Here is a 12,555-nt window from a genome sequence, read left to right as displayed (position 1 = left end):
TTCTTCTCTGGCACAGTAACAACATGCCAAATCTTCCAATACAGTGAAATTTTCCCGCCAGAATTTACTTGCTTCCCAGAAAACTCATTCCTGCCCCCCCCCCCCCCCCCCCCCAATTATTCAGAAAGCCCTTTCTCTACCCTACCACAAATTAAATACTCTCATGCTACAGGAACATGCAAATGCCCTGGGATTCCAGACACTTTGCTTTTTTGTAGCAGTGCAATAAAGACTGAGCAGCACAACTGTAAAAGCTCATGACAGTGACCAGATCAGCACAGTTCTTGGGTTTTGCAATGGAAACTCCCTTGCTCTTTTTTTTTTAGGAACAACTGCACTGAGCCTTTGGCCACCCCCAGGTGCAGTCTGCACCACCGCAGGCCTGGCTGTTTCAGAGGCGATGCCCCGGGACCCGAGGTGCGGGCGTGCAGGTGCGTTAATAGATTGGGATTAGTCATGTATAAACCGGCGGCGGGACGATTAAGGCTGGAGCTGCCGCGGCGGCAGATGTTTCCCTGGGCTTTGAGAATGTGAGAGCCTTCCCTCCCCACCCCTTTCACCAGAGATGTCAAGCGCAGAGCTTGGCACTGCGGCTGGGAAATCCCCACCGCTGGCCTCCTCCCGGGCGGGTCACGGCAGGGAAGGCCGGAGCCGCCCCCTCACCACCCCGGGCGGGTGGCGGCCGGGACGCGCCTCAGGGCGCCGGGCCGAGCCGGGCCGGGCCCCGCCTGCCTCGCCAGGCGGCCGCTGGGGGCGGCTAATGGCCGCCGAGCGCCCCAGCGGTCGGAAGCAGCGCTGGGGCCTCTGGCGATGGGCGTGAGGCGCGGGGCCGCCACCGGCCGCCGCCCGGCCCGCCTCTTCATCCTCCTCCTCCTCCTGCTGCTGCAGGCACCCCCGCAGGTTCCCTCCCGGGCGGTGGGGCGGCCGGGCGGTCGCCGGGGTGCCTGTCACCTCAGGCCGGCCACACCCGGGGCTTCGAGCCACAGGCTGCCCCTTCCCCTCAGGCCTGGGTGCGCAGCTCGGGGAAGGCAGCAGCGGCAGCTCTGAAGCCTCGCTGTCTCCGTCCCTGCCCTGCCTGGAGCCCCGGGTGTGAATTTCACACGTTTTCCTAAATTCGGTCCCTGCCTGTGCCTTTGTCCTTGGCCTTGCCCTCACACGCGTAGTTACACAGTTCTACAAAAGCAGCTGTACGTGACCCTCTTTGCAAGCTGGTAGTTCTGTGTTGCTGTCGGGGACAAGCCGTTCTATAACGTGGGCGCTGCGCCCTTTAACACCCAGCTTGCCCCTGTGGTTTTTGCTTTACACCTGCCAGTGCTTTTCCCATCGACACCCACCATATCCACCAGTGGGATTGAACTTCCTTTCCACATGCGGAGGTGGAGGTGTAGGCAGGAAAGCTAAAGGATTGTTTAAATAACCTTTTTTTTTTTTTTTTCTTAGAAATGACCAGTGCGTGCTGGGGTGAGGGGTGTTTCTCCTTCCTATGGACCAAAGAAGCCCCGTGCCTGAGGGGGTGTGAGACCACGGGCAAGTTGCATGGGCACTGAGTGGCTAGTAACGTTTGTCATCAGCTAAAAGAGCTGCATCACTTTGTTGAAGGCTCTGAGGTACATAAATAGTTATGTGGTAGGATACCAAGACTAAACATTTCTGGTGCTAGTGCTGATCTTGTATCTGCTGTGTGCATGTCTGATTGGGAAATTCAGTTGTACAGCCTCTCAACTCTAAGACTGGGAATAGCCTGAAATAAGTCTCTGCTTCCTAGTGAGGCTTTGAAATTTGAACATAGTAAATCACATAGGCCGCCTGATAGTATTAAATTTGATTATTTAATTTGTGCATTAGTGTGCATATTGCCAGATCATTTTATTCCGTGATCTGGTTATGATCAAGTTTTGTGAATTCCTTTAGAAAGTGAAGGCCTTTTTGAGGAGCAACATCAGGGGTGATGTTCAAAGTTCTTCTACTCTCTGACAAAAAAAAGGGAAAACTGCATGCAGTATTTCAGTATATATTTACTGAAACTTAATAGTATTTATTCTGTCTTTGGTTTTAGTAGGCATAATAAGACTTTGTCAACTTCCAAAAAGACACTTTCTTCAATTTTATTGCACTGGGTTGTTATTAATATAGTCTGAGTTCAGACTGATGTAAATAATATGAACCTTTTTCTTTAAGGATTTTTCATTTTGTTGTTTTTTTTACTAATGCTGACAGTTTTGGCTTATATGTTTTTCCTTAAGTGAATAATTAAACTTTTGAGGACAATGTGGAACATGTTTCTTAAAATGTCTTAATTACATTTGCCTTTTCTGAGCCCTCTGGAGGAAGTTTTCATCTTACTGAAAAGATAAAACAGTTTTTAACTTTAGCTTGCTATATGGTAAGGAAAAAAAGTCTCCTTTTTAACTTAGGAAATTTGTTAGTGATGTAATTGTCAGAAAGGAAATATGAAGGCCTACTTGGAAAAACAATATAGTTTATATCTTGCGGGCTTTTTATCAAAAAGGTTAAACTTAACTGAGACAGATTAGAAACTGAAGTTTGGTTTCTCCTATATGACTTGCATATGACTAGTAATAGAAATGATAATATTTCTGCACAGCACTTAACCATCAATAGGCAGCTTAGAAATGCCAACTGTAATTAAAATACTTGGGTATAGAAAAACACTTGACTATTAGCATGATTGAGCGAAAATAAGTAAGTAGCGTTGCTATTTATATACTCTTTTGGTGCAGAAATCTCTTTACAAAAATTACCTCAAAACATAATTACTTTGAAAAAACTTTTAGCAATTACCATAACTTAAATAAATCCTTTCCTATTGCTTCATGGAATTTTCATTTCTAAATAGATGAACCGAAACTGTGCCAATTGAATATTCTAGTAATTTATTAATTAATAAATTGGTTGTTTAATTATTTAAGGCTCATTTTAAACTCTGTTTTGTGCCACTGCAATTTTCAGACCAAATTTACTTTAGTTTTTCTGATGAATTATTGTGAAGATGATTAATTTTGCAACTGTAATGCTCATTTTAAGACTAAAGGATTCAAAATAAAATATTTTACAAAATAGTAGAATATACTTCATGTGAAACTTTTAAGGGGGTGAACGACATTCCGTTTCAACTCAGTGGACATAGGAATGAATGCTTATTCAGTCAGTACTAATCTGCCTGGATTCCTCCTTTGGGCAAGAAGTTGGAAGGGACCCCTCTGTATCTGGCACTGTCATAACTCCCTCTGACCAGGGAGGAGCAGGAGGGGTTGTTTGTCTGTGCAGGTAACATCCACCTGCTACTTCTGGTCTCTCATGGAGCCTCTTCCCCCTGTAGGCAGAACCCTTAGAAATACATGAGCTGTTTCTCCTTGTTTGGGTAGGGTTTACACATCTGCCAAGTAGACTTTAAATGCATCAAACAGGTAAATGTTTAAATTTAGCTCACTGCAGGATCTTTGGCCTGTTTTGGTGGCACAAATTAGTAGTAAGGCTGTTGAATTTAATGCCATTAGATTTTAAAGTCACCCGATGAATCCTCAAGTAACATAGATACTTTATATGTCAGATGTACCCTTGAATTCCAGTCTTTGGGAATGGCTCTTCAGGAATCTGGGAAGTTGAATCACCCTGGAATTGGGAGTGAATTACCCCAAACTTCCATGTGTCTGACAGTGGTGTAAAACTTATTTTTCTTCATCCGTGTTCTTCTGCAGAAGGAACTGTTGCTCACACCTTGTATTATACCTGTAAGAAGTACAAGACAAGGAATCAGACCCTATGTATTTCTAGAGCATTGGGCTGCTTAAAAAGCTTAATTTGGGGAATTAATTCTGAAATCTTATTTATTTTTCTCAAAAATGAGTGAAACACCTTTTTCAACTGCATGTTAAGTGCAGGTTCATCCTGAAGGGGTGAAATAATATACTTAACGCAGTTTAAGCAGTTCCTTTGTCCTTTATTGTTTTTTTGCTGCTCTTTCTGGGGGACTTAGTGACCTATTGATACTTTTTTTTTTTTCTTTTTTTTTTCCCCTGTGAAAAGCGTCTTTTTAACCAGATCCCATGCACTCTTAAAATCGTGAGAATGGGAAGATGATGTGTGCTGGAGACTGCTGCAGGAAGTGGCATTTAAATTCCAGGTGATTAGGAGGATGTTAAGGAGTAAAGGAATTCAAGTAGGAAGCCTGAAAAAAGGATTGAAAAAAATTTAAAAGGCAGTGTAGAAAGTGAGAGAAAGAGTGTATGATAGTTGGGATTCATATGCAGACAGAAACATTTACTGTCTGAAATGGTTGCTATGCAAGTGAAATGTGTATACGCATGAAAGAGCATTTAAGGTAACTTTTACAGAATCTAGCATTCAATGTCACTGAAGATACCAAAAAAGTAATTCCAGAAGTTTTACATTATCTTCTTTCAGTAACTAGATTGCTTCCATTTTTTCTAGTTTTTAAATAAACAGTTCAAGAGCTCCATCTTCTGGTTTAAGTTATTACTGTAAAACCCCATTACTTTCCTTTTGCATTGATTAAGTAGTGCCTAAACATCCTATAAAGTTATGTATATCTGCTCGTACCTTGTCAGTTTGCAGTGCTTAACTTTTCTAGATACATTTGTTTGGTTTCCTTTTGATAAACTTTGAATACTTTACTTGTAAGATTGTTGTTTTCAGTTTTTCTCTCATTAACTTATTTGCTTTTGGTGGATTACGCTTTTCCTTTCCAATTATGATACATAAATCAACTTGACAGTTCAAAAAATATTTATGGACCATTTAGACAGATAATAGTGGCAGGAGGAATTTTAAAACAGGGTGGTTTTCAGGTACGATTTATAATTTTCTACAAATAAGTATGCTTTTATTAAAATCAAAGCATGTGCTGATTTTTGTCAATGGGGAATCTGATCATGTTCCTTTGGGAGCTGAATTTTAGTGAAAAATGAGTGTTGTTTCTGCCAGTGCAGCAGAATTCTAAAAGACTTAATGTAAATATTCCAGTGAGAAAATTTTAATCCATTTTGGTTTTCAATGAATCCCCTACAATTCTTTTAGGAGGTCTTTGGGAAAAATGAAGTTATTTGAAAAATTTTGCTCCTCAAACAAAGTTGTGGAAGTGGTACATAATGAAGAAATACTGTGAAGTAAACTGTTTATCACAGAAATCCATCATATATGAGCCCACTCTTATGATTATCTCAGTTTTTTTCTTTTTCTCAAGATTTTATTTCTTCCTACTTTCTGAGTATTTTCAATGGCGTACTCTGCTTACATTCTGAAATGACAAGTACAGGCAATTCTTTTAACTTAACTTCTTAAAATCTTGATTAACTTGTCTTGATAGCTGGAGAATCGGCCTTGCTTCTGTTTTCCATAACAGCTCTGTAGAGAAGTACAATGACCATTGGTATAATAGATGCGGGGAACTGCTGATCTCCTGTTATTGCTTAAATCAAGATAAATCAAAACAAAGCTGGGACTCGACCCCATTGCTCTCATTGCCCTTAACAAATGGCTTAATCTATAACCAGTTTACCAGAGTATTTATTGTTGCTTTTAGTTTTTGAATATTTAACCTAAGTTAGCAACAAGCACTGATCTGGTGCCACGTAATTATTTATCCCATCTTCATAAAACAATTGCTACTGATGATATGTTCAGTATTTTATTTCTGTCTTTTGTATTCAAGACTTTCTATTCCTTTGTTACTCACTTTCTTTCCCAGATTCTCCAAAATAATTCGAAATCACAAGCATACCTTAACTCCCAGTAACCCATGTTCTTTCCAAGCAGGAGGTGGAGACAAAGAACACAAAATGCTGAGGGGGTCTAACAGCCATTGTTATCTTTCAGTTAGCTTCTGTTCTGTATCTCTGGAAACTCTGTAAAAAAGAAATTCAGATCTGACTTGTACTAGAATGCCCACGTGTAAGATACATCAGTGTTCTTCCAGAAGCCTTGTATGTCTTGCAAAGCTTTGCAATCTTTATGAACATGTTTTTAATTTCTATTTACAATAGAAGAAATGCAAATTAAAATAGCCATAAAATACCTTATATTTCATTTCATGGGGAAATTAAGAAAATCACAGTCATGACAGAACGCAAGTTCATTACTTCATTAATGGTCCGTGTACACATTGATTGACACCCGGACTGAGGGTATCATAAAAACGCAGCTAAATTTTATCCTCATTTTGAACAGTACCTATGCCCATTTTCCCCATTATGGACAATCTTAGTTTAAAATGTGACAGTTCTTTTGTAAAACATGAATATAATTAAAACTAAATCTAAACTTAAGTGCTGTTTAGAATAAGGATGCTTTTTTCTTGTATCAGGCCTTAGCCATTGTTTTTTGTTGCCTTAATGAGAGTCATAAGTTGTATAAGACATTAGGCAGATATTAACTTAACATCCATTGAAGAACAAGTCTATTAAAGGGTGTAGATTAACCTAAAGTATGCTGCTTGCTTTTTCAGATAAATTAAGTAGTTGTATTAACGTCATTGTTTTATCTTTTAGCAGTTCAACCCTTAAAGAGATTTTTAAGAAATGCAGGGCCAAGAGACAAGAGCTTAAAATAGTGGGATCTGTCTTATTTCCAGTTATTTTTCTTTAAACATAATTTAACAAATTTTAGTGAAAGTACTGTTTTTACCAAGAAAAGTCCTTCTCCATCTCTTGTTGTTGAATTGTTTTAAACGATTTTAAGCAGTTTAATTAATTAAAATTCTGTACTGACTTACGTATACTTAATAGGCCATCCCACAGAATGTATTTCTGTCATTGGAATTTTTTAAAGGTTTTTTTTATTTTTAGTCATAATTTTTATGAAACTGAGATAATTATTTTCTGTAACTGTTGTAACAATAACAACATTCTGTGGCCTCCTCCACCTGGCTGTAGGACTCTTGCTCCCAAACACTGCTTTCTCCCACTGTAGGGATTCCGACTTCATCTTACTTGTTATGTACACAGAACCTGAAACTTGAAGATTATGTAATATTCTATGACAAAAATTAAGAAGAGTTAAACATTAATTTATTTCTAAGTTAAATCCATCTAACTCGAGAGTGTAATTTTACTGCTCATTAATGAAAACAATTATTGGAAAATCTGAAAATTAAGTTAAAGACCAGGCTATTCCTCATTGCCTTATATTTACTCACGTTGCTTTTTCTGTTAATGCACATTGCTGGTTTGGTTTTGATAATACTCTTCCCCATAGTTTTCTCCATGTGTGTTTTCCAGTAACAGCTTACTAGTAGCATATCTAGAAGTGATACTTGTGTTTGGGGGAAAGCTAAAAGACAATATTTTTTGACCTTTTTTTGGTACAAATTCTTAGACATATCAATTTTTGTCCAAAGGTGAAAAAATTCTGGGAAATAATTTGGTTTTAAGGTTTCTCTTAGTAGTTTATCTTATAATATTATCTAATATTAAATAATGGCTCTGAGTTGTTTAAAGGTTCATCCTATTCATGTACTTTTTCTCTCTTCTGATTCTGACTCATGTCTATAAACATCACTACTACTTGAATGGCACAGGGCAATTTCAAAGTTAGAAGGCAAGATTAAAATGGTTTGTCTCAACTCTGTTTCTAAACAATTTAGTATTAATAAAGAATGTTTCCACCTTCTGTGGAACAGACCATTGTGAGTATACTAGATTTGGCTCCAGTGTTCTTTTGAGATGATGGGCAACGTCTCTATTTTTAGGTTGTTTTTTTTTTCACCAACACTTGGTTAAATACAATCCTGCACTTTTAAAATCCTGCAGTTTTAAAATACCTGACATAGTGATCCAAAAAAGAACATTTAAGGTAAATATTTTTGTAATGGAGAGAATATGAACAGATAAGAAAAACAGCAAACCACCTTAATTAAAAGAGTAAGACTTTATTTTGAAAGCAAGAAGAATAAGTAGATATTTTTTCAGCCGTTGTTTTCTATCAGATGCCCTTCTGTGTCCTATGATACATGCTTACAAAACTGTCATGGAAATTTACAGTGGTATAACAGACTTTACCATCTTGTCAGGTTATGATAATAATGACGCCATAATTTTGTTACTTTTTATAATGGATATGTAATTTTTTTCCATTTTGCTATACGACAGAACAAAGCCACCTTGAGGAAATAAAAGACAAAATGTGAAGTGGGAGAGATAGGCAGTGTATACAATTTTGCCCCAGTGGACTACTACTAAAGCCAGTTGGTTAGTAAATTTTGAGAAAAAGTATTAAGGATCTGCAATGGAAAAAGACTATAATCATATCGCAATTGCATTAACATGTAGAATTCATATTAATTTTCATGATTCAGGGTTAAAAACTGAAACACCACCTGTAAATGACATTTATTTTCCATGATATACTATTGTACAATTGAAAATACTTACTTTGTTCTTTACTGCAATATGAGCTACTGTAAAAAAATGATTATTAGCTGGGATGGACATACTGATCTTAAGACTATCAAAATTCTGAAGTTATTCTTATGTATTAAATGCTATATCTAAGTCGTTATTCTGATTAAACAACTTAATGTGAATATAAGTGGCTTTTAATTTTTTAATGAAGGTGAACAATCATACTTGGAGAGGAGAGAAAACTGGTGGCATTACCACCAGTTGCCATAATGGAAAAGTAAAAATTTTATCTCAGCATTAATCCTTTCCTGCAACAAATACTTAAACTGTTTTCCACTTGCAGGGAATCTGAAATAGTCAGTGGTAAGATAACATTGTGGTAATTTGCTTATTTGATTAAGTTTTAATTATTAATCACATTCTCCCAATCACAAATGTTGTAGCTGTAATATTTTATACTAGTTGTAGCTTTTCAGTGGCATTAGGGAAGCCTGATACAGAGCATGGTATATTCAAGTTTAGACCTCACTAGAGTGTAAATATCTATCATCCCATACTTCTGAAGAGCAGAAATGCTTTGTAGAATGTCAGTGGGATGGAAAATAAACCAAATTGTACACACTGAAATCCTGCATGTTATGGAAGTGATTATGACTGCATCAATTGTAGTTTTTAGACACAATTGATGATATGGAAGCACCTGTATGCTACAAATCGCATACAAGACAGGCACACCTGCTTTACTGTGGGAAACAACTAAGTAAATCCTTACCTATCGCATTATCTCTGAATTAAATGATAGACAGCTCACCATTAAGTGAGCTACAACACTAAACCCTTTTTAAGCAAATACATTATGCACTGGTAAAAGGCAATTGGTAATAGAATGGAAAAAGTAAGCTTTCAAGTCTTGAATATCCTGGACCAACATACTGCAACTTCACCCTCTCCAGGGGTGTGTTGGACACCCAACTGAGACAGAACACTGCAGAAGCCTGTACTCGTGAGAACCTACTAAGTGACATAATCCATTCAGGAGGATGTTACAGTGCACTGTGCTTCTTGTTTACACAGCCAGAAAAGCCCAGAACTAGAAAGAATGATCTTAGTTTTATTTTCTGGAGAAAACAAACCTGCTGTCTATTTGGTATTTCATTTTGATAGCAGAGATAACAGAATCAGTCTCAAAATTAGAACTCCATTCAAGGTCATTGTTGAACCACTGTCTTGAAATTTGTATAGCTCACTGTTAGGATACCACTGATAAATACTCGATGTTAATGATATTTTTTTTTCAAAGTTTATGTCAAGCTGAATCACAACAGTCCATGTATTTTATGTCTGACAAATAATCTGCGAAATTTAGAACTGATTGACCCAGTATTTCAGTGGAATGGACCACATGGTGGTATTTCTTCATGTAAGGATTTATTTTCTTACATATTCCTCCGCACCCTCTCCCCTTCTCCCCTGCTCCCCCCAAAGAAGCATGAGTGTTATAAAGGTGGGAATGTAAATGGAGAAGTAACTGGGGATACATTGTGTTTGTATGTATATCATGAGAAGAAAAGGGTGGCATAACTAAACTAAAACACATTTGCAGGACTCTGTAGGGAATGGTGCCATCTCTAAAGGGTGCTAGGTGGAGCAGGGCATGTTGGATGCAACAGAGGCTGAGGATGACATTCTTTGCAGCACTGAGACAGCTGGGAGCATTCTGCAAAGAGAATAATGGGATGGTGGGTGGTGTCACCTATAGCCTAACTGCCTGCTCAGTGACAGATATGAAGTTGCTCAGGGCCTTGACCTCTTGAGTTTGGGGAATCTCTATCCTTGAAGATTTTCCATCTTTTCTGTGCCACCTGTTCCTCTTGTTTTATTTTCAATCATAATTTCCCTTATTGCAACTTGTCATCATTGTTGCTTGTCCTTTTGTGGTGTACCTCTTAGAAAGTATGGGTTATTCTTCCCTGTATCTCCCCTTAGGTAGTGAAGGACTGCAATTCTCTCCTTAAACTTGTCTAGGGTGAAAATCCCAGTTTCCTTTGCCTCTTGTCCTGTGCTCCCAACTCCCTAATCATCTCAGAAACCCTCTTGTTGACTTGTTTGTTTCTGTCTTGTACTGAGGAGTTGGAACTGGGCAGAGTGTTCCAGGCTGCCCAAATTAAGTGATTATTCTCTCCCTACTTAGCACTCATTTGACCTGATGGGTATACAGTTGCCAATGCAGCCCAGTATACAGTTAGCCTTCACTGCTGCAAAAGTGTGCTTCTGATCTGTATTCAGTTTAAAATCCACAAGGACTCCCAGGTACTTTTTTTGCAGGGTTGCTCCCAAGTCATTGGGTGCCCAGCAGCATACATTGCTGCTCTTATTCTGTCCCAGGTGCAGGACTTTGCATTTGTCGCTATTGAACTTCATGAGGTTTCTGGCAGACTGTCTCTCTAGCCGTGCAAGGTCCCACTGAATGGCATGTCTTTTGCATACTGAACGAGGAGGCATTCAGTCCTGTGGTGTAGGTCAGCGGTAAAGATGTTAAGCAGTTCTGATGCTTTTATCAGCCCTGAGGAGAAAGCCCTTCAAAACTGGCTGCGAGGTAGACCAGTCTTCAAAATGATGATGCAGACAGTTTTTCATCCATCTTTCATCCACTCATCCAGTCCGTATGTCCACAGTTGGGCTATAAGGATGTGATGGAGGACCATATTGAAATCCTTGCTAAAGGCTTTCAGTGTCTATGACATCTACTGCTTTCTCTTCATCCTCAGCAGCAGTCATTTAATTCCAGAAGACACTCCAGCTGGTCAGCCATGATTTGCCAATGGCAAAATGATGCTGCCTGTTCTCAGTCATTCTTGTCATTCAAGCATTTGGAAATGACTTCCAGCAGTTCTATCATCTTTGAAGGGCCTGAGGTGAGGATGGCTGAACTGTGATTCCCTGTGCGGTCTTCCTTGCCTAGTTTTATGATGGATGTATTTTTTCTGTCTTCCTGGTCATTGGGGACCTCATCACCATCAAAATAGACAACAGTCATTAATTAGCTCACTCATCATCCTCAGATATATCTCATTCTGGTCTATAAACCTGTATATGTCCAGCTCACTTAAGTAAGGGTCTAACACCACACTTCTCTCTCCCTGTAGCATCTCTCCTAAACTGTGGTAGAGGTTGGGGCAGGGCTGGAAAGCAGCCCTTGCTAGGAATGAGTGAAACAAAGGTGGCGTCACTAGGTCATTCAGCCCCATTCAGCCTGTGGCCAACATTTTTATTGCCCTTCCTCAGTTGCATGTGTTTCTGTTGGCTCTTCACATCCCTTGCCACTTTCAACTTCTGGTTAATCTGCTCATGGAGAATTTAAACATTCTTTTTCAGAAAGATACCTCTAATGAAATCATTGTCCTAGTTTGCTGGTATGGCATGAAAATCCCAAATCATCGTTTCTGCATGGAGTATGTTGGGCTACTTGTGCATATGTTATTTTTCTCACATTGCTTAAAGATCATGACTGGCCCATCAGCAGTGTGTTACCAAGTCTGAGCAGGAAACTCAAGTTCTGTTTTTTGTTTCCTTCCATGTATGTCTCATTTCCCCTTTAGTGTAATTTCATTTTTAAAAAGAACAATAAGCATTGTGATGAATTTATAAAACTGTTTAATTTCTTATTTTAGTTTACACTTTAGGTTATGAACCATTCATCCTTTTACAATGGTAGTGTTTCCAAATCCTATTTGCTTTCCTCTTAGTCTATACTAATGTCTATCACAACTCTGTCCTTGGACTCGTATTTTTGTGTTGCAAAATCTGAAATATCATTTACACCATAGTGATTCTTCATTCTTAATCCTCTACCTGCCAACCTTCATAGTAGAGCATTTCACATTTACATGATATCTAACACTACCCTGTGTTTTTGCTCTGAATCTGACAACAGAGTTGGCCCTGAGAATTTTTAGCATTCTTTGCCTCAAACCGGTATCTGTGGTTTTGCTTGTACTTAAGCCTGTGGGCTGTGTCATTTTACATGAAACTGCTAATCTCCCTTGGGATGGATATATTCTGGTTAGCTGAGTGTCCTGCATTGTAACTGGTGTATTTTGATGCCCAGTCTGTGATGCATGACAGACACAGTATCAGGTGTATTGTCATGTGTTTAAGTACTGAGCTTAATCTGATC

At 38.9% G+C, this 12,555-nt stretch overlaps 1 protein-coding gene across 1 annotated transcript in view; it reads left to right on the top strand.

Annotated features, from left to right (window-relative positions):
• Positions 1 to 810: 810 nt before the first annotated feature.
• Positions 811 to 12,555, top strand: part of ZPBP (zona pellucida binding protein) — a 32,149-nt gene continuing 20,404 nt past the window's right edge. Inside the window, 4 exon segments of the mRNA XM_074858111.1 lie at positions 811 to 896; positions 6,526 to 6,566; positions 6,569 to 6,610; positions 9,673 to 9,798. Coding sequence (XP_074714212.1) covers positions 811 to 896; positions 6,526 to 6,566; positions 6,569 to 6,610; positions 9,673 to 9,798 — 295 coding nt within the window.

Source organism: Strix uralensis, chromosome 1 (genome assembly GCF_047716275.1).
Source record: "Strix uralensis isolate ZFMK-TIS-50842 chromosome 1, bStrUra1, whole genome shotgun sequence".
NCBI classification, from domain to species: Eukaryota; Metazoa; Chordata; class Aves; order Strigiformes; family Strigidae; genus Strix; species Strix uralensis.
This window is presented reverse-complemented; position numbering and strand designations above follow the sequence as displayed.